This window comes from Pangasianodon hypophthalmus, chromosome 25, assembly GCF_027358585.1.
Source record: "Pangasianodon hypophthalmus isolate fPanHyp1 chromosome 25, fPanHyp1.pri, whole genome shotgun sequence".
Classification (NCBI taxonomy): Eukaryota; Metazoa; Chordata; class Actinopteri; order Siluriformes; family Pangasiidae; genus Pangasianodon; species Pangasianodon hypophthalmus.
The window spans coordinates 6,114,190-6,137,140 of NC_069734.1; the positions used below are offsets into that span (position 1 = coordinate 6,114,190).

Sequence of the window (22,951 nt, forward strand, 5' to 3'; positions counted from 1 at the left end):
ATCCCGCACTAGGTTTGTCAATTTTAAAAAATGTCAGCTTTTTAATCAGTTTGGTTCTCTCCCTGTTCATGTACATAAGAGCCCGGTTGTGTATGACTGCAAATAACTGTGTGGGTAGGTGTTGGCAAGATGGCCGCTGAGTAGAGAGACTTTACTATAAGGACTTTGGCTAGATGTAGGGAAAACGTCAATCTTTGCAGAGCAGTGTGTCCTGAGAGTTGAGAAACCATTACCCTGTATACATTCCAAAGGTCCAGAATGGATCCTTTTCCAGAGAGATCCATAAATCCAAATGTGTGTCTCACTTTAATCCTTCCTCCTTGCTGTTTCCTGTTTCTCTTCACCCTTTACTACTGACTCCCCCAGCTCGTGAATAAACTCAGGTTTGCTCTGTCTGAATTATTTTGAAGGTAAGATCACTACCACTATACCTTTACTCTGTTCTGGTTCTGCTAAAAAGTCTTTATAATTAGGTCCCTTTATACATGATAAGTCACTAGTAGTTATTTTTTTTACCTTTACTTGTGTATCTTTATACATATATATTAATATTTTTTTGCTATCACAAACAAGTTTATTAGATACAGATAATATAGATTTTGCTATAGAAATATTTTATTTCTGAAATGCCACACTTTGTGTTTAACGGATTACTCAGACAAAATGCTTTTTGTTTCCATTTTTAATCCCTTTTAACATAAGCAATGCTTAATTTTACTAAGCACATCATAAAGACAGAACTGGCAGCTTTTTCATTTGTATAAACATAATTTTCTCATGTTTCTGCCTCTGCTTTGCAGCTCAAATTACCAAAGAGGAGACGAAGAAGTGAGATACTCAGATTTATGTCTGAATGTGGACACGGTGGAGACTCAGTTACCCCTCCAGGCTTCCCGCTGAGCTCAGGACATGTCAGAGGTTACAGTACAGAGCAGAAAGAGTTCATTGTGTTTTCGTGTTCACTCAACTTTATGCACATACTCAAAGTTTCTATGTAATATGTCTGCCGGAAATGCATTCTTTCACCATCTCACTCGTTGGTGTTTGTTGTTTGTGGCTTGTGTTCATTTCATTTCATTTGTTTGAGATAAATATATCAATGATTATCATCATACTCTTCACTGTTTTAGTTTATGTGGTGTTTTCTCTCTTTCACCTTGAAATGTGTTGTAATGTAATTTAATGAAAAATACTTATTTTGATTGATTGCTGCTCAGTAAATGTGCCTATCTTGCTGTGCTTCTAGTTTAAAGTCGGCTGTGAGGCTAGTAGATGCGAGGCTAAAATCTAATATCCATCAAGAGCTTGGCAAATTATTACATATACATTTAAAGATAGATACACAGCTGCATTTGTGATTTCTATTTTTTTTTTTAAGTGTATCAAGTCTGTACTGCTCTGGCTTCATACTGTATTTCCTTCAAATACCAAACACTATAAACACAAAAGTTACGGTTCTGTCATCTGTCCTTTTGTGCAATTTGTATTTAGGACAAAATGTACTTCCAAAAATCCTCCAAAGGCATTTTTCTGGAAAAAGGATTACCAGGTAAATGATCCGCCTCGTTTGTGTTCTTTACACCCGTGACTGTATTTCACATCCATGTTTTCAATCACTGCTGCTGATGCGTTATGGATCAGCAAAGCAGGCTGAAAAATATCTGTCCAAATAGTGATCAAATCTTCGCAGTGTTTCAATTGGTCTAATCACTGATAGGTTGCATGACTAGAAAGAAATCAGCCCCAGTCTCACGTCTTCATAATGGTCTGTGTATTTTTCTCATGATCAATGATTAGGCTGAAGCGCTTGGTTTCACAAAAATGCTATATAATCGGCCTTGAGACATTTGTTAGCAGGAAATAATCTGATGTGCTCACCAAAAATAAAATCTTATGTTTTTTATCTTTGAAAAATGGAGGTTTAGCCCTGATTGTCCATTAATACCAGCCGCCACCGCAATCAGTAATTATCCTCAGTAGTCTTTACATGTTGACAATTAACATAAACCCTTCTACTGAATTAAATAAATCAGATGTCAAAAATGACAGTTATAGCATTATAGACCCTTTTTCATACTACACACCTTCAAACATCATGTCGGAGTCATAAGAGGAACAGCATAGCTCCAACCTGTTCTGATTATTAACTTAACAAAGCCTGCAGAAAGCTGAAGTGGATGTGTCCATGGACACAGTTTACAGACAAGCATGAACAGCATGACAGGACGTGCCTGGAATTCCACCATGAGTGCACGGGTGCACGGCTGGGGAGCATCAGGTGTCTGAAACACGGCCCAGGCATGCAGGGCATTAAAGTACATGTCAGAATTAGAGACAGCGGTGAATGAATTGTTCCATATTTAAAGAGCTATGACGAATAATGACCTATTGTGGCATTTTGCCCTCCCACGATGGCACATTGCTAAGGTCAGCTCATGCCAGGCAACATAACCTCAAACTGACACACTGTAAATGCAAGTTTGGAAGACAGAATCCAATAATCCAATAAACAATAGGCTGTGCTAATTTGTTATTAAATTGTTATTCTCAGTGTTAAATGACACAGCCACTAAAATCACAAGCCCCACAAAGGATTTTGTCACCCATCGTTCTTCACCACCACAGGAGTTATTTATTACATCTCCTTTAAGACATACAATCAGCTGTACATCAGGGAAAGGTGATCATTTTGCCGAGCACCTTCCTACCAGCAGAATGAAGGATTTCTCCTTTTCAGTGGTGAGACACTTCAACAGAAATGCACGTGACATTAATGACGTGCTGTGGTAGTGCTACAGGAACAATGAAGTGACAAAACAAAAGGAACTCTTGGAACTTTTGAATGTCATATTTTGACAACATCTATTACATCAGCCATTTTGGATTCCAACGGGTTTCACCTCCTACAGCCTCAGATGCACTTTAGCTCAAACATCCAGCTTCTCTTGAAACATCTATTACGTCTACAATTACTACTGAAGTACACTGTACCATGTATTAGTAAGGTGCTGGGCCACCATATGCCACCAGAATAGCTCTAATGCATCTTGGCACAGATTCTACAAGTCTCTAGATCTACTGGAGGCATTACCACCATTCTTCCAAAAAGTTATTCTCTCAGTTGGTGTTTGGATGATGATGATAGAGAACGCCCTCTAAAACATCACTCCCATAGGTGTTCAATTGAATTAAAATCTGGTCACAGTGAAGGCCATAACATATCATTTACATCATTTTCATACTCATCAAAGGATTCAGTGAGCTCTCAATGCCGTGTGGATGGGGGGCAGGGTCATCCTGGATAGAAATGTTTCATCATAGGATAAAGAATAGATAAAGAATAGAATCAGAATAACTTTGTACTGATTTGCACTGACCTTCTCTCTAAGGGGACACGTGGAACCAAATCATGCCAGTAAAATACCTCCACAGCATAAGAGTCACCTCAGTGAAGGGGCCAAGCATTTAGGCTTGTACTATTCTCTCAGTGCATGCCACAAATACATTCACCCACTTGTGAAGAATATGTTAAAGGATAACTCATCTGACTGTATTACTTTTTTCAATCTCTATAGACGAGTCTTTCACTGAAATCTCAAATGTGCATCCACGCGCTGCAGCCCTACTATAACATCCTTCTCTATGTAGTAGTTCTTGCTGAAAGTCTGACCACGTCATGCATTGACATTCTCAATCACATGAAGAACAACTGCTATTCTGCTTTTCATTACATATTGCACTATTGCACGATAATCACTGGATCACTGTAATCACTGTAATGTTTACACTGTGAATGTGCAATATATGCTATAACTCTATATGCTGTCTTTCTCAGGGATCCGACGGACAAAAGTGATGTCACTTTTGTCACTGTACTTACTGAAACACGGGCCAGTTCATCAGTTTTTCACGAATTTTGCCATCCATGCGGCAATAAAAATAAGCTTTGTGTGTGCGTGACAACTACGTGCCTGCTGTAAAAGGGCACATTCATTACCACTGAAGCGTATGCCGCCACTGCATGATGTGTTTATACTGTCTGGGGTAACGTGGGCCTTACTGACTTGACAGATGTTCATTTCACAACAATTTTCAGTATGGTGTTAGCATTCATTTTCACTTTTTACCACAGAATTTCCTCAGTAGTACTGCCATCCACAAGCCCATGCAGCAGTCTACAGTAGAGCGCTAATAATACCCCCTTGTGAAACTTGAGAAACAGTCTGCTAAACATAAGCAAGCTTTAAAATAAAGAGAAAAAGTCAATGTATTTACAAACTCAGCACCTTGAGCCTATATTAACTTGATCAAGGTATCCAGGATTTTCAGACCTGTGCAGGAACCCTGCTTGTAGCAACAGTTTACTTACTCCCTGGCATTTCTATTGCAGGATACAAAGTACATAAATGCTTTTATTTCATAAGCTTGATTTTCTTCTCCAAGGTGAGGAGCCAGTGTATCACGACAAGCGTGTGGCGTACATAGCCCACAGTGAAAATAACTCCAAGCAGACATACGGATACTCAAGACAGTAGTACACCCTGCAAGACGGTGCTGGGGGTGGAGCTGAGCAGAATATCCATCTGTCACACTGTCAACAGGCTTATTTTTCATCATTAACACACCTCTAAGTCTTCGCACCTTAAAGTTATTAATAGGCCTCTGAAGAGGCATGATCTTGGAATTGTAACCTGAGACTGAGACTACACATGATGAATATAGATGATGACAAGCCATAAATGACACAGCCCTATTAGCTGAAAGTGTTTGTTTTGTGATTGTGTACCAAAGTGGCAGGGTACATGGAGGACAAAATCTGGCCTTCTGATTTAATGGCAAATGCAGAAAAAAAAAGTGATTCACTTCACTGAGACAATGATCTTACTCACTGAATTAAACAAAAATAAATAAATAAATAAATAAAAATAAATATAATAATAAACAAGTATATAATAATATAAATACATAAATAATAAAAATATAAATATAAAAAATGCTGTTCTTGGTGTATTTGTTGATCATGATTCAGGATCCCTATAAACATCCATTGCAAATGTGCACTAGCTCACAGTGCCCCCTGGTGTTGCACCAGAACCTGATTTAAATACAGAATTTGGAAAAAGAGGCTTGAACCAAAAGCACAGCTAAACCAATTAATTAAAATAAAATAAATAAAATAAATAATAATAAAAAAAAGCAAGAAGCCAATATTTCTGTGTAATTTATTTTGTGCAGCTTGAAATCATTACTCTGAAGTAAACCTAAGAAGTAATATTTAATTCTATGCATCTACATTACATGTAAGACAATTCACCAGGAAAGAAGAGCAATGTCAAATGATACAATAATATTTAGGCTCATTAAAGCAACATTCCCAAACTAGCATATTGGACATTCAACATGTATCAAATAGCTGTCAGAAAAATTGCACGTTTGGTCTTTGTACTCGAAAAAACGATGGGACAATGTCCTCAGAAAAGCAATACAAATAATTCCTTGAAAAAAAAAACCAAAATATTCCGTGAATAAAATTTATCAAAAAAGGCAAGCAAAACATCATAAGAAAATGCTGTTACAAAAATAGCAAGTAAGCCTTCCAAAAGTGAACAGTGACGCAGATTTAACAGTGAGGGGCTGGAGAAAGAAAAGCAAGCTTTATTGCTTAGTGTAACTTTAGGTCATGAAATGTCAGGGAAAGTCAGAGATGGAGAAATGCAACCTGAGCTCTCAAAACTTCAGAAAACAGCAAAGCATCCAACTCTTTCATTTTCCAGAATGGTTTTTAAGGAAGATTGAACAGTTGTAATTATGAGAAGGCTTCTTTTTTTATGCAAGAGATCAGACCATCTCTCCTCACATCTCTCTATGATTAATGAACGTCTACAATTAGAAACATGCTAAATATTTTACGAGACGGAGAAGAATAGATGTTTTCTTTTAATCATTATAGACAGTGAAAATATGTGCGTTTAAGGTTAAAAACACATTTGAAACTTTGCTTCTTTTTTTTTTTTTTTTATCATGAGCACAACGAACACACGGAGCATGTGTTAAAGTGTGAGCACCCGTGGAATGACTTCTGAATCAGTACAAATATTGCCATGAGATAAATGAGCAGAATGAAGAGAACATTCATCTCTGTGTTTACTGAATAATGAATCTCATTCAGTGAAGTATATGAAAAATAATCAGTGACTTAAAAACAGTAAACAGAGTAAGCAACTACAAATCAAATCTACTAAGAAAAAAAAATCACTGGCAATAGGAATATCAAATAAATCCTATAAGCTACTGCATATACATAATAGAATTTTTATGCTACAAAATATGTCTAGGGTACATTTAAAAGAAATAAATATCTCAGTGTAATTAAATATTTTCACCCAAGTCTTCAGTGTGAAGGGAGTCAGTGCTTAACATCTACTTCACCAATCCTTCTACATTTTATATTACCTTGTTGCTTCATGGTGCTGTATGATTGCGAGTAGAAACTGGAAATGCTATAAAAGCTAGTAACTAGAACAAAAGACTAGTAACAAAAACAGGATATCCTGTACAATCCCTAACCTAATGAAACAAAAGCAACATCATATGTGATTAAAAAAAATATTCACCCTCCAACCCTAAGAAATGAATTCTTTTTTTGTCATTATTAATAGAGCAAAATTAAGATAAAACAAAAAATGCATCATAAAGGTTATGATACTGTTCTTGCTTGTTCAGCAGTGTGACGTGTCTTTCCAGCTGACCTTGACACAAACTGTGTAAGTGATATGACACATCTTGTTCCTACTTCCAAAGCCCTGCACGCACTCATCTCAATTTTAGAAGTGTTCAAGTGTTTAGAAGATGAAGGTGCATTCATTTTGCTCGTCTGTCAGTATATGTAACATACAATATAGTAGAATCCAAATATTTCTAGAGAGCTATTACATTTTTCCTTTAAGCTCTTGAGGCACTTTTTTAAGCTTTTATCATTTCATTTCATTTGAATGACCTCAGAAGCGAATCGGTGATGGTCCCCTTGCAATCCGGACCCCTCAACCTTCACCTGAAATAGAGTGATGTACATTGCGTGTCGTTGTGTTAGAGTGTAACCAGACAGGGGAAAAAAAAAAGTAGTAGTGTGTTTTTCCACAAAACCATTAAAAAAAAGTGTGTAGTCAAACTTGAAGTGGTAGGGAAGTTTTAGAAAATTCCAGAAAAGCAGAAAAAAAAGCGCCATATGTGTGTCAAATCCCTGGGCAGAAAGATAGAAAGAAAAAGAGACAGAGAGAGAGAGACATGACATGAGGACCACAGGCAGGTTACCCTACTGCGGGTAGCTGTTCTGTTGGCGGCGTTTGGCAGATCGCATCTTCTCAAACCGAGACTCCATTTCCTCCAGCACTTTAGGGGTGTAGCGGACTACAAGCTTGACCGTGCCCTGAGCTGCCTTTAAGAGCTCCACCGCCTTCTCATGGTGCTCCCCTTCCACACTCTACCAAAGGAAAAGAAGAGGAAAATACCATAGATGCCACATTAGTCAGCCATAATGAGGTATAATCATTTTGCAAACATTGCAGAAAACATTTATAGCTATTACTAACTTCTTTGCACATCTTTACATGCCTATAACGCCCTAAATACCACAAATAAACTTATTCTTACCAGTCACTAATTTTAATGAACAAATTATTAGTATTATAGTTACGGAGGTCCAAACATTGCTGACATGAAAATCCTAAAAAACTTTAGCGCATGTTGGCGGATGAGACACTTTCCCCGAACCCCCCACCCCCACCCCACAAGAGTGCACCAAGCAACAATAAGAAAATAGCGAGGCAAAAGTCCAGTGTGATCATTAATTAATCAAAAAGCAGCTCCTCCATTCATTTTTTATTACCGACCAAAAAAGCCACTCTATTGGCTCATGAGGCTCCTGACTTCACAGGTCAAAATTTTTCCTAGATAAAGGAGGGAAACATGTAGGATGTCTTTCACGTCCTACATCTTTCCCCTCCAGCGACTTGACTTTACCCCCTGAGTGAATATTATTTGTGTTTGGTCTGAGCTCTGCTTTAGCTGAGAAAGCAGAAAAGCATATTTTTCAGATGTCTCTGGTATTGTTGTAGAAAGAGATCGAAAATTGCAAATGCTAAGGCTAAACTGTAAATGTTGGCACCTCTGGAGTTTATTTTAATATCCGTTCAGACCTATAAGTTAGCAAAGTACTGCTGTACTTTTTAATAGTAAAAAATGCCATGGTGTACCATATCTGTCATGTTAATTGTCTCCAAGCAGTTAGAAAAAGAAGGCAACAGATTAATGTCTACAGATTGTCCTTTTTAAACCAGGCATAAAAACAGTGAAAAGCTGCATAGCTATCAGATCGGATTTGACAATATCCACTGATGTATTTTATGCTGTGATGTCTGTGACGTTGACTAACATGCAGGTGGACCATAAGGTCCAAACTGTCTTAAAGCCTGCAGTCATATGCATGTAGCTTAGAAACAGAAGCTTACAGAGAGCAGGCTCATTTACTGCACGTATGTGAATATCGTCCAATATTAATAGCTTTAAAATTGTGTCCATATCCAAAATGGAACTGGTACACTTCCAGTTTCACTCAGATATTAACGCTCATCAAAGCCGCCTACATACCACTCCGTTGACCGAGAGCAGCTGGTCTCCTCTCTTGAGGCCACCATGACGGTCAGCAATGCCTCCAGGGATGATGCGGGAGATGTAGATGGGCGAGTTCTGCTCCTTTCCTCCCATGATGTTGAAACCGAGGCCTTCCTCGGTTTTTGGCAGCTCCACCACGCGAGGGTGGGAGTGTCCTTCGCTTGCAGCAAATGCTGCCACTGTGGCCTGGGGAACATGCAGAGTGTGTAGGTTAAAGCACAACTTAATACATATTTTATATATATATATATATATATATATATATATATATATATATACACACACATATACACACATACATACACACACACACACATATGTACACGCACGCAACAATACGTTTTTTTCATCAATTATTAACCGTGTTTCATTGTGAAATAAAACATCTGAAAGGTGGAGCAGGCTGATGGCACACAAACTATACTAACGCGTGGTTAAGTAATTATTCATTGGTTTTTTGTGTGTGTTAAAGAGGACATTGGTCTTTTGTAGACAATAATGACTCAGCAGCCATTCAGCATCATGCAAAAAGTCTAAGTGCGTACAGCAACGGCTCTACTGTTCCCAAACTTCTGCCCATATACAGTTTTCTCGATACTCTTAATTAATGATTATTGCACATGTAAGATGAGTATTAGTTAACCTAATTGTTGGGCACTTTGGACCAATTTTTTTTTTTTTTTTTTTTTAAATTTAATTTATCTGTCTGTCTCTTTTTTTTTTTTTTTTTTAAACTTATTTAGTTATTGCACAATTTCCTTTCTCTGACATACTAGTGTTAACCTATTATTGCTTTTCAGTGATTTTCCTTAGTAGTTTCATAAGAATTATTCCTTTATTTAGTCAGTCATTTACAAACTAACAACACACTAAAAAGGTGAACGAGCATTATATTTTCACACTGGTTTCAGGTTTTATACATCCCTATTTATGGAATCCATGAAATTTAAGATAAAAATTTATTTGAAAGATTTTAGAATTGAGGAACCAGATTAACCAGAAATATCCAGTTTTCTAAACAGTAACAGTTAATAAGTAAAGTCAAAATGGCCCACACGTTTATGAATTAAAACAACTTCTGATTTTCCAGAAACCCCATAAATGTTATACATTTAAGTATATAGCATAAATACAAATGATTTCTTTGCCCAAAAGGATAAAACACTTTGATGTTTAACAGTTTGCTTTAAAATCACTCAAAGAGAATGCTGTGCTATGATGTGTACTGTGTTGCCAAATTTGCCTACTTTAGTGAAAATAAAAGTTATTAAAGCAATTATTTGCTCAAAACATGGCACATGCTGCAGTGCTTTGACCCTTCTTTTCAAAGTGAAATTAAGATACAAATTGACACAGTTATTGTTGAGTTTACCTTTGCTGTGGCATTGGCTCTGACCTCAGGACTGCTGTTAATGTCCACTGTCTCATACACATGTTCATAAACCTGTGAAGATGAGGAGAAAAAAAAAAAAAAAAAAGAAAAAGAAAAAAAAAATAGAAAAGGCACAAATCAATAGGCTATAACAATCAACTTAACATTCTACAATCATGTGTCTATTAAGCCACACCTTAAATATCTGATCGAAAGCATTGCTGCCCAACAGCCACCAGTTTAAATAACAGCACTACATAAACGCGAGATCTAGGTCAGTATTTACAAAGCATCTCGGAGCAGCAATGCTATTCTAGGATCAGTTAATTACAGAGATAACTCAAAATGCAGGTGGAACCCGATCATAGATTTGCATTTCTATTTTAAGATGTTCCATGAGTACAAGTCCCTGGAAGTGTGGAGCAAGGAGTGAATAAACAGCTTTAAGTGGATAGCACTGTCGAGTCATTCAGCAGCCAAGGTGCTCATCAACTACATCATGCATCATCACCATCATCATCGGTGTTGGTAGAATAGCTCAAACTAGGTCACTACTCTGAAAACCATAATCATGCACCTGATGCAGGAGTTTAAAAAAAATAAACAGACACTACACTGCAGGGGAGCTCATTTACCAAGCATGTGTAGGCTGAGAGATAAGCCAAGAGCTGAACTTTCTTTAGGCATGAAGAAGCTAAGCATAGCAGTGCGTAGGCACTGACTTGAGAAATGGGTCAAGAACGAGGTGTGAATGGGCCATTACAACTGATAGAACTTGGTAAATATCAGGTAATACTGCAAGGCTAAATTCTTCAGTAGCTGCTTTATCCTGGTCGGGGTTGCGGTCAATCCGGGGAATACTGGGTGCGAGGCGGGAATACACCCTGGACAGAACATCGGTCCATCCAGGGTACCATGCCCGCCCTCATTCAAGCCTAGGGGCACTATAGTGTAGCCGATCCACCTACTGTCATGTTTCTGCGAGGTGGAAGGAAACCGGAGAACCCACATGCACAGAAACTCCACACAAACAGAAACCCGAGCTTATGAGTGAACTGGGGACCCTGGAGCTGTGAGGCAGCAACACTGTGCTGCCCTTATCTCCTTCAGCTGGGTACTTTACAAAGTTCTACACTGATCACGGTAACAGATGTTTAAAGTTAAAGACATATGATCTGTACTTTTCCTTTTAGTGAATTACAAGTGTGACCTCCTCAGCACGTCTGCTCCTTATGATTGACTCCATCGAGTCTAGCACGTGGCAAAATTGGATAAACCATGGTCCAGTGTCCGATGTCCCGGAGCTGCACCAAACGTTATTAAAGCCATAAGCATTGGCTTTTTAAAGAACTAAGGATTTCCACCCATTTTCAGTTGCTGCATAGACTTTGACATTTCTGGCTACTTGAAATAGGTCTCATGCTTATGAGGTAATGGATTGTGGACTGCACCACACTGCGTTTCTGGCCTCTAGAGGTTGATATACAAAAACGACAGATGACAAAGCAGCAGGATAGAACTGACTCAACTGCCAGCACAATCTTCAGCTAACTACACGAGTGATGGCACTTGCCATCTGAGACCCTGGTTTCTGAGAAAAAGGATGGGACTAACTACTTGTGTATTTCAACTGGTCTTTCTTTTTCCTAATACAAACGTGGCAGCATGTACTGAATCGCTTAGCTTACAGCTAATTAGTGAAAATTATGCTCAGTATAACATGACCTAGTGAACTGTGCATGTTGTTTGTAATAATATGCCCAAGCGCAAAGTCTGAAACTGAAATGGATTGAAGTCTTTTAGCACTGCTAGGTGTACAGTTGTTGTGTTGCAAGAAGTTGTAATCAAGACAGCCACTGACACAGGCAGATGCCGAGGCACTTCCTACTATAGGTAATGCATAATTCTTTCCTCTGAAAAACTAGCCCCATCCCTGAATGGATGAATTAAATAGATTTAGACCTTAATTTGCTATAACTTTTCTATATTTACTGACAGCCTCATAACTGTGCCTCAACTAATATAATATGTGGCGTTCAAATAAACAGGTCTACAGAAGACAGGTACACAGGGATGTGTGTCAGGAGTCTTGTCAGTGGTTAAAGTATTCCTTTTAGGGGTGAGCAATATGACAAAAATATGTCAGGATACTTGAAGACATCTCTGTTTGCTAACAAACTGCCAGCAACACTGTAGTGCTGCATTTAAAAAAGGAATTAGATAAAAATATTAAAGATTTAAACTAGTACAAAGCTGCTTCCATTCAGAGTCTGTAAATGTTATTTTAAAAAAATTTTTTTTAAAAATATATCACAATACTCACAATATTTGAGGAAAGTGTACTGTGATATAATTTACCACAATATCAATATTATTTTGTTATATTGCCCAGCCCTAATTGCTTGCATGATAGTCATCTTGGAAAAGTTCATCCTCAGCTGGAAAGATTTTTAAAAATCTCAAAACACCCATAAACATAACATGAGGAATAATTTTCAGCTTCCAGAGAACTATAGGAGATAGGGGGAGAGCTAGCTAGTCTGGGGAATTGGCAAGTGACCAGAACTGGCTGATCGCACAACACTGTGCTTACCTCTCGTACAGCGTTGCAGAACTCGCTTTGCAAAACCCTCTGTAGGGCCTGCAGCTTCTGAGGAGGTACTTCTCCTGTTCTCTGGAGTTTGTCCAGCAGCTCTATGGCACGAGAAATGTCTGGGAAGAGAAGATTTCTGTGAGGCGAGACAAGACTACCAGCTAGGCCTACCATTTGACCTATACCATCTAGAGATGTGATTTTTGGCATGGAACGCTGGACTCAGGTCCTGGCGCGAGGCTGTGATGGTTAATGTTATTGGCTGCTTCTGAGCAATTATATTCATCCTTTGAGACTATTCAGCACACGTTAATAGTCACACTGCCAAAAAACAATTTTCTCTGGCATCTGTCAAGCAGCCCAGCATTAAATCAGTTTCGCTCCTATGTTTCAGATTTTTACAAATCCATCAGTTTACCATTAATACTAGGACTCTTCAGGGACTCAGGCCTAATACAGTGGTACATGTCTAATGCGAGTAACTAGTCTTTAAATTCAGCTTGGTGGTCTTTCTAAGTGTAGATCATCAAGACTCCTCAGTAATGCACCATAAAGAGCCTCCACTTTAAAGATATCTATTAATTCATGGTTTTTTACCTTCAAAGTGCTTAATTATAGGTCACTCTGGATAAGAATGTCTTCCAGTAAAGAAATATGAAACGTATGAACAATGAAAATGTTTGAGGCCACAATGTAAAGCGTCTTACTGCTTTAAACAGACAACATGCCTGATTCTGGATGCTCCTGAGTGTCTAATTGGATGTAAAAGTGGCCTGTAGAGGTCTAATGGTGAATGTGAGGCAGCAGGCTGTTGTTTAATGGTGCAGTATAACTTTTTTTTTTTTTTTTTTTTGTACAAATAACCTGGAATATATGAAGAATATGATTTAAAAATGAATTTATTAAGTCATGGCCTTAGTAAAAGTTTATTAATTCGCTGTTTGGAAAACTGACTTCCGGGCTGGAACGCTGGTTGTGTTTGGATGCGCCTCCTGTCAGTCATTTTATAGACATTATACAGGTCACCTAAGTCCCTAGGGGCAAAGCTTCATGAACATGGGCGGGAAATCATTCAAATGCTGAACCCACCTGTAAGGGACCTAATCTTGGGGGCGAAAAAGAACTAATCTTACCTAATACACCTTTAATGCTGATTTGACAGACCTGATAGACATCTGTAATGATCCTGAAATCCAGTCTGATATATACACTGATATACAGCAGTCACAGATTATCTGCAGCAGGGGTTCGCAAACAGTTTGTAGCCAGAGTCCACTTTAACTGTAAAATAAACTTCACAGACCTCCTCAGTACACATTTAGGCTATTTTATGAATCAAATATTAGGCTCACTACCAAAGTATCTACAATAATATTTTGATAGTGATCTACTGGAGTCACAGAGCTTTTTATTCCGGCACATTAGGTCCATATTATTTACAGGATTCTTGTTTTTGAGTTACTGAGGCGTAATAACAGTAAGAGCTGTAAGAACTCAGTAATAAACAAAATAATTTGTGTAATCCATGTTAAACAAACCAACAATCAAACATCCAAACTATGCTTTTCTTATTTTTATATATTTTATTGTATATTTTATTTTCTCTTTATGCTTATTTTTCTGTTTTATCCTGTGCATTTCATTACATTACTTTCATCATTTTACTACTTGTACATACATTTTCTATAAATAAGGTTTATTACTTATAAATAAAGTTTAAGTTATTATTATTATTACTATTATTATTATTATTATGCTTCATAGACCCTACTTTGAGAACTACTGATCAATACCAAAGTAAGTAATATACAGTTTAACCCTGAATATATCCTGGAATATCTGTAACTCCACACAAGTGGACTCTTGAAAAACCATTAAAACCATTAGATGATTTAAACAGGGAAGTGTTTAATGGCAGCCATTACGCCGTTATTATGGTATGACATTTCTAGTTATTTCTTCAGCAGGGCTTCATGGATCAAGCTGTAAAAACCCAAACCCATTACTTCCTATGTGCCTAAATGCACTTCTTAGGGTATGTAATAATGGCATCCACACCCTACATAGTCCCCTACTTGAAAAATCGCGAGCTATTTGGGATTCGGTCTGTATCGCCTGACTACATCTGTGCATTTCTAATAACTAGCTTTGCGCACAATAAATAGCTACTGTCTAGCTCGCTAACACCTTGAATTATATATAGAGAAGTGAATTAATGGGTAATATTTTGATGTATAGTGTGAATAGACTGTGTAATTGTCTTATTCCTTTGTAAAAACGTACTTAGTTATACGCTATTATCCTTCAAAAATTAACAGGGGTAGTAGCGCTAGCTAGCTGGGCTTAAGGCTAGCACAGTTACCAGTCTGTTCGGATCACATCGCTGACGCCCAAACCGTGAATAATTTATTACAAGGGTGCTATTTACCTCTTTCTAATCGCACCGACTCCCCCAGCGAGGCCATCTTTTCAGCCGTGGATATTCCACTTCTGGTTGGGAAAAGCTTAGTGTGTAGCTAGCGCTGTCTCTTCACTGCTATTTTTGTAGCAAGTGGCTAAGCACTAATGCAAAGAGATTAACGGGGGAGTCGAAGAGCATCCTTTCTGCGCAGGAAATGCGCATAAAATACCGTCCCATTCCTATCAGAGACACAATGGCGCCAAAACCCATTTTGTAACACACGTTTCTTATTATTTGTGTAATGGGATTTTGATAACACAATTTCACAAATAACACAGCTCTACAGAGCGAGTGGTTTATTGATATTCATCCAAACCAGGCACTGCTGGCTTTTTTCTAGTTAGCATTTCCATCTACTGGCCAAAAGGCATAATTACTGAACTGCAGCTAATTTACGCAGTCTATAAAAATATTACTATACATTAGTACTACCAGTTTTACTTCGACTGTTACTAATAGTAATAATATCTTATTTTTGTTTATTACTACTACCAGTAATGATAGGAATGATTTTTTTTTTTTTTGGCACATTCAATATATTTCAAATACAGTTCAGTTGCTGTAGCAAAGATTGACAACTGATACACAATGTGTCTCAGAAATCAGTCCTTTCCCTGTAGTACTTACTGTATATATAATACAGCAGCTGTACCCTTCAGCTAGGAAGGACTTAAAGTCCAATATTATACTACACTCACAAAATAATTATATAACTATAAATCAGAAAGGGATAGGGATATGCATGGTGTGGCCTACTTCCATGGCAAATGGGTCAGGGCTCTGCTGGGTCTCTCACCAGGCACTGCTTTGAACTGGGGACAATTTGAAGCTCACCAAAATAACTCAGACATGTAGCTGGGTTCTCAGCCAGGGCAAATTATTCTATTGCAGTGTTTCTTGATCCAGGTCCTGGCGTACCACTGCCTTGCACATGTTGGTGTTTCCCCTCCTCTGTGTCACCCGGTTGAGTCTGGTTCAGACGTGTTAATTATCTGATGAGTTGAGAAGGGAAAACACCAAAATGTGCAGGTTTGTGGTTCTCCAGGATCAGGATTGAGAAATGCAGTTATACTGCAGTGCTAATTGGCCTATCCAAATTTAAACTACAAATTCTTTTTAATCATGTTATGGTGGTAACAAACCTGCCCTAATAATTAGTGGGATCTTTGAGTCTTTAGATTTTTATATGGTCCCTGCTTGTATGATGCCCTTCGTTATTCAGGCACGTATGCGTAAGGACAGAGAACTAATACCAAAGTGACACCATTATATCTAGAGATGGTAAGAAAAAAGGATATAAACTGTAGGTGCAAAAATGATTGTGCAAGTTCTTGTCAAACAAGTTCTTGTGCTTGGGGTTATAGACATCTGTTATCTGTTATCTGTGGATTTGAGTTGTTGTTTTTCCTTTACAAGATATTATGGATGTAGAATATTACAGAGATCTGACTGTACACGATGTCCAGCCCAGAGTATCTACTCTCACGCTGTACCTTGTTTGCAACACTGTGTCAACACTTCAGACACATGGGTCTGATAACAATCTATGAGCCGAAACAGGTTCGTCTGTGCACAAAGATGGATCAGATATCAAGTAGAGTGTATTAGAGTGTTGAACTCACTGATCTCTTTTTTCTAGGACAAAGATAATGTACTTGTGATAGAAATGATAGCCTATGACCAGTGATTGAAGGAGAAACACCACCTACCGCCACCATCTTAACTGGATTTATGTTCCACGCTCAGAGCAGTCCTTACCTGAGTAGGGTTGCTCCTCCGCTTGGGCAGGACGTGAGAGATGGCATGGAGTGTATGCAAGAGGCTTGGAGAGCAGGTGCTGTTTTGCATATTTACTCTGGCTTGTGAGTGTTGGTTTTTGTTATAAAACCTTTTAAACTTGCTTATTATATATGTATGGATGATTTTGTCATTGCCATTACTACATGGTCTCGTTTTCTCAACTCAAGCTTATAGTGAAATAGGATTTTTTTTTTAATAATCTGGGTAATTTAGCCCAAAACTATATTCAATTTCTAGGAGGAAGATAATCTTCTCTTCTCCGAAGTTTGTGCTGAATTTATACCTGTAAAGGGAGAGCTCAAACTTTATTGACATTGGGTTTGTTTTTCACTTGCCTATAGTCATTTTTATTTCTTCAAATATTTCAATTTAATATTGCAAACAACTTCACAACATACAAAATGAATTATATTAATTCAGAACATATGTGAATGAAATATATATATATATATATATATATATATATATATATATATATATATATATATATATATATAAATAAAATTTTTATAGTATTTTTTCTTTCATCTTTCATTTTGTGGGGATAAAAAAATAAACAGCAAAGCTTTGACAACAGCACCTTGACATAGTATGTAATTCCAACATAACCTTGAGAAGTTTAGAATAGGAAACAGTTAAAGTACTTAGAGGAGCATGTCCTGTCACTGCTGAAAATGTAAACAGAATCTTTTGGTTGGAATAGTGGTCTTGTTTTCTGAAAGTGGACAGTTTTTTTTTTTCAATTCACAATTGAAGCAGCATGCAAGTTTTTTTTTTCTTTTTCTCTTAAATAATCTCTCCTCTCATCTGTTGAGTTCTTGGCAACGTAAAGAAAACCACAACATCTTGCGGAATGTGATATAGTAATTTGAACTGGGAGCAAATGACTGATCAGATCTTTTTTTAATTGTTTACAAGGTCATGAATATGTTCAATAAATAGACTGTAGTATCACTTTACTGTATAAACTTCATCTTTTTTACATGCAGTCCATAAAATTTTCATCTGACGGAATAATTTACCCTGTTATGTATATATACAAATAGATATTTACTCTTTTTCTTTCTCTCTTGTTAGAACTCTCAATAAAATCTATACATTGTGTACACTATCTCCCCCTCTTAATGGTCAATGTGCATACACACGAAGTGTCTATCCGTATAAACCTCCAGCCGATCTTCCGTTTGCTATCCATGGTGAGGGCTCTCACGTACGATTGGGTTGTCCGGCATTGTGAGTTATAGTGCCGCTTGTCTATTCCTCGGCAGCCCTCCTTCGTGTAACCCAGCGGGTTGCATTTGGTCTCGTAAAAGTATTGCTTCAGCTGCCCATTGGCCACCGGGACCTTCTCCAGCACGGTGACGGTCTGGCCGGACATGTCGATAGCCGTCTTTTTGTCCACGGCCGTCACCCACTGGCTAATACTGTCGCACACGCTGAGCTCGCCACGCCGCGCCGGGTCCGAGTGGCGCCGCACCCGCATCGACATGTTGGCGGCATCCAGGTAATTTTTGTATTCCTCCAAGAGAAAGAGCAGCGGCGGCTCCAAAGGCACTTGGTTGCTGATCATCACACGCGATGCATACGTGTCGACGTCCTTTGACTCGGCCGTGGCCGTGGCTGCGTTGCCGGGACCCCCCCCTCCCTGGCCCTGCGCTGCCTCCCCCTCCACTTCCAGTAGCTCCTCGATCACCTGCTCGAACGTGTCCGTGAGCGAGGGCAGTGCTCCCCCGCTCGGTGGAGTCCCGTGGCCCCGGGCGGCCCCCAGGTAGCCCTCGGCTCGGTGGCCCCCCACAACGCCCGGCACCTCTCTCATGGGCGCAGCTCTCATGCAACTGAAGTATGAAATAACCATAGTAAGGAACAGGATGGTCATCACTCTTCTGACCTGTTGGAACTGGAGATAGTGACAGAGAGGGAAAGGTGTGTGCAGGGTGGGGTGGTTCAGGGAGGGACATAAAGGGGAGTAAGAAAAAAGGGGAGGGATGGAGAAAAACAAAGATTTAAATTTTAAAGCAATACTTCTAAAAGAATAAGTACAAAACAACCATGTTCACTTTGCACTGATGCCTAATCATTAGTGATGTTGCATTATTTTTTTATCTTTGTCAGTTAGATCTGTTTCCCCAAAGTGCTTGTTGTCTCATTTGCAGCTAGTCCCCCTGGCATCCGATGCTCTCATGTAAGCTGGGATCAGAGTTGCAGACCTAAAAAACGGATTCACATTTCGTAGCAACCGACCCACAACATGCCAACTTGTTATTTCTTTGTTGCATTTTTAGTTCCTGGCAATCAAGGCCCAGGGGAGTGTTGGCACTACTGACGCATCACACCGGATCTGTCCCCACACACACACACACACACACACACACACACACACACACATATACATACACATTTATACATGTACACACATGAACACACACTGCTAAATACAGAGGCTCAGGAGTATCATTAGGAGGACATGAGAGGCTCTCACCCACTCCCTCTTCCCTGCACTTCCCTCCTGCCTCCCTCCTCGCCCTCCTCTCCTGCTCTAGCATCCCATCAGACTAACGCAACTCTGACTGATGTTAAGTGCTGGTGACCAGTGCGTGGTAGTTATTACAAAAAAAAGACTAAAATTAGTCTGGTAATATGGACAAGAGTAAGACAGGGTTTAAACTATACAGATAGTTTAAGAACTACTTATACCTCAAGAGTAAAAATGGCCTAATATTTAAGACTTAAAGCTAAAACAACAGCGGAAAAAAATCCTCTACTGCAATGCTTACGTTCATCACTACAGATTCAAATAGTCTGTAAATGCTCTACTTCTAGTTTGTTTTAAAAAAGACTCTTGAGGCATCACTAAAGAGCATGTTCCATGTAGAGGTCACCAGGTAAATTAAGAGACAGAGAGTGAGGGAGAGAGGAAATTTGAGTAGAAGAGAAAAAGACAGGATGCCATTCATTTACCCATGCACTGATTCATTCATTCATAAAAACTATTCTATGCCCAATGGATGCTTTCACACATCCGGGTCAAGACGGCCCCAGACACTGCCAACAGAAAGACGCAGAGAAAGCCAGGACTGCCCCTACAGCATGCCGCTCATCCTTCCTCTCACTTTCATCTCTCTATGTCTATCCCTCACTCTCTTACCTCTCTGATGCCCCTATGAGTCACAGCAATTCATCACGTCCATCGACATCCCAAAACTCGCTGCAACATTCACAAACAATAGCACGGGAAGCATAAAAAACACCAGCACAACAAGAAGAAGACATCCCTCATCTGCTCTCCTTCTTGAGGAGGAGGAGGAGGAGGGGCTGGGGGAGAGAGTGTGTGTGTGCGTGTGTACGTGTGTACGTGTGTGTGTGTGTGTGTGTGTGTGTAAGGGGGGGGCTTTTTAAAAATAGCCAACGTCGCAGCACAGCTCGGCCAGCTCTCTGCGTGGCGTCCTCCCTCTACCCCGAGCATCCTCCGGAAGAGGCATGGAGAGGATGCACTCACGGAGCGGAAAGAGTCTGAAGAAGGGTGGGAGAGACATGTCGGCACGCCCCTCTCTAAAAGGCATTTGTTTCATTCTTAATTGGCGTCTGGGGCCGCGGCTGCGATTTGCCAGCGCAGCGGTGACTGCCATGGAGACACGGCTGCTATAAATAGGCGAGCTGGGAGTCCCATGGTCTCGATTCAGAATATTGCAGCCTCCCCCTTAATGAGCGCTGAGTCCCCTTGCTCTGTGACGTTTCACCTGGTGAGGTGTGTGCATGCATGTGCCTGTGTGTGTGTGTGTGAGAGAGAGAGGGAGTGTGGGTGCATGCATTTGCATGTGTGTGTGTGTCTGTGTGTGTGTGTGTGCGTGTGTATATGCTTGTGTTTGTGTGTCTGGTAGGAAAGAAAGAGATAGGAGCTCCTTTAATTTTTTCTCCCACGTAGTCAAAAACAAGCATTGAAAAAAATATAAATAAATTAAAAACAGGCTGGGATTACAGCTTTGGAGGACGGATCAATCCTAATCGAATAAAGCACAGAGCAAAATGTGTATATGCGCTGCTTCTGCAGGCACGAAAAGATACTTCAGCCCATCAGCTTTTCCAGTCATGGAAAAAAAAAACTTCTTACATTGTCAGCAATTACCTCCGCAGAAACTTCGGAGAGGATTTTAAAGCGCCGCCGAGGATTAGGACTTGATTGCGTCTTATGTCATACTTGCTCACTTCTTTGAAATACTTCCAAATGTGTTGCACCTTCAGGGACAGATGTATTTCTGGCAGCATCCTCTCTCTCACTCCCCCTCTCTCACTCTCTCTCTCTCTCTCTCTCTGTCTCTCTCTCTCTCTCTCTCTCTCTCTCTGAATGGCACTAATGTGGGTTTTATGTACACACTCGGCCACAGCCCAGCATCTGCCCCAGTTTCAGGTTGATCTCAATTACCAAACATCTGTTGTCCCTTTGATGAGGGAGGTATTATATAAATTGCGAGTGCTATCGAATGATAGATAATATAACACCATCATAGGGGGGTGATAGTAAAACTTGATAAACCTGGCACAGCACTATCTCACCTGCTTGGACCTGCTTTAAAAAGCGCATATGGTCCTGATAACTCACCGTACAAACCGATGATGGATAGCTGTATCAGCGCGATCTTTTGGCTTTGTCTTAAAAGCCACATGCACGTGGAGTGAGTAGCTTGAAACGAAAGTAACTGGAGACTGAACGCTCTGAATGTGGACAACACTGCTTATAAACCACAACTCTTAGGCAGCGAAAGGGTGGGGTGGGGTGGGGGGTATATGATGTTGAGCGTCATTTCTCAGCATAACAACCCTGATGACGTCTCTTCCAGGTCTCCAAGGCGGACTGGGCAGGGAGATGGAGGATGGAAAGGAGGAGTGTTGTGGAGGGGGGGTGGGGTGGGGTGGGGTGGTGAGGGGGGGTGGGGGGTTACTCATCAGCTTGCAATTGCTTGCCATTCCTCTGGGGTCCCCTCTCACCAGGAACAACAAACAAATTTTATTTCTAACCCTGCTATTTCCTGTTTCCATCCGGCGAATCAATATGGATTATGCTCTCAATCACCTTCCTGTTAAAACGCAATCTAGGCGGTGAATCAGTTTATTGCTCGGGGACCGAGCTGGCAATAAGCGAGACCTTGTTCAAACCAGAAGGGGGGAAACCAAATTACCGCCATGGACACATTGTTCCGCTTTAATATGTTTGATGTGTGTGTCTTTCCCTCTGAACTGTGTTACGCAGTCACAATATCAATATCCGGTCTGTATAACGCAAACATGGTGTTTCATGATGTGTGCATGTACAGGAGGAGGGGGTACAATCTGTAGAACGAGGTGTGGAGCAAACAGAGGTGGGACTTTAGACGTTTATTTATGTACCTCTTTGTGAACCCTATTCTATCACCATGGAAGCCAGGTGCATTATATTCTTTTGAATATGCCACACATAGCATTCCAACCAGCCAGGGCTCCCTCTATAGAAGTATCCCTCAAGCCTTAGGTGACCTTTGGATCTCTCTGTCTACAAAAAAAAGCATGAATGTATAGTGATGACATGATATCTACACAGCTGTATTTGATAAGGTGTCCTCACACACACAGCGGAGGGCTTAGCGGGAGCACTCTCAGACACTTTTCATTGCTAAATATGATTGATCTCTGCTCGCACATGAGTGGCAGCACTACTGCTTGGGGGGCGGGGGAGGCGGGAGGTGGTAAAGAGTAACGTGCACCTGCTCAATTGTTTAGACAGAAGCTGGTAGGACAGGGCGGTTTGCTTTGCACGCTCCCGGTTCCTTGCAGCTCTATTTGCTTAAGTCTCCCTGCCATGCATGGATTATTTAAGAAATCCCCTCATGACAGGCAGATGAAGCTTGGTTAACATGAAAGTGTAGTGGGAATAACAGCTTTTCTGCTGGAAATAAAAAAAATAAATAAAAGGTTTTCTTTTTCTTCATGTGCCATAGACTATTTTAAAGGTCAACAAGGCTACAACAAACTTTAAAACAGATCACAAGAAAGGATCCTAGAAGGTATTGTGAATCCAGGAGAT

The 22,951-nt window shown here is 39.8% G+C and overlaps 3 protein-coding genes across 8 annotated transcripts in view; 1 reads left to right on the plus strand and 2 right to left on the minus strand.

Moving 5' to 3' along the window:
- The window catches only part of mybpc3 (myosin binding protein C3), a 44,276-nt gene extending 42,813 nt beyond the window's left edge, over positions 1-1,463 (plus strand). Inside the window, exon 33 of the mRNA XM_053229437.1 lies at positions 801-1,463. Within this exon, the coding sequence (XP_053085412.1) occupies positions 801-832 (32 nt within the window). The 3' untranslated portion in view covers positions 833-1,463. The remainder of the gene's footprint in view (positions 1-800) is intronic.
- A 3,745-nt stretch (positions 1,464-5,208) lies between these two features.
- lin7c (lin-7 homolog C (C. elegans)) lies at positions 5,209-15,230 on the minus strand. Its single transcript, XM_026937702.3, has 5 exons — positions 15,064-15,230; positions 12,636-12,754; positions 10,043-10,114; positions 8,647-8,856; positions 5,209-7,480 (listed from the first exon to the last, which is right to left on the minus strand). The coding sequence occupies exons 1-5, from the start codon at positions 15,098-15,100 to the stop codon at positions 7,313-7,315; spliced, it is 606 nt and encodes a 201-aa protein (XP_026793503.1). The 5' UTR covers positions 15,101-15,230; the 3' UTR covers positions 5,209-7,312.
- A 2,187-nt stretch (positions 15,231-17,417) lies between these two features.
- bdnf (brain-derived neurotrophic factor) overlaps positions 17,418-22,951 on the minus strand; it is a 37,768-nt gene continuing 32,234 nt past the window's right edge. For 5 of the 6 annotated variants that reach the window (XM_053229608.1, XM_034299447.2, XM_053229609.1 and 2 more), the window contains exon 2: positions 17,418-18,793. In XM_053229608.1, coding sequence (XP_053085583.1) covers positions 18,005-18,793 — 789 coding nt within the window. In that variant the 3' untranslated portion in view covers positions 17,418-18,004. Of the gene's footprint in view, positions 18,794-20,041; positions 21,599-22,951 lie in introns of those variants that run through there. The other variant, XM_026937385.3, reaches the window with a different exon arrangement.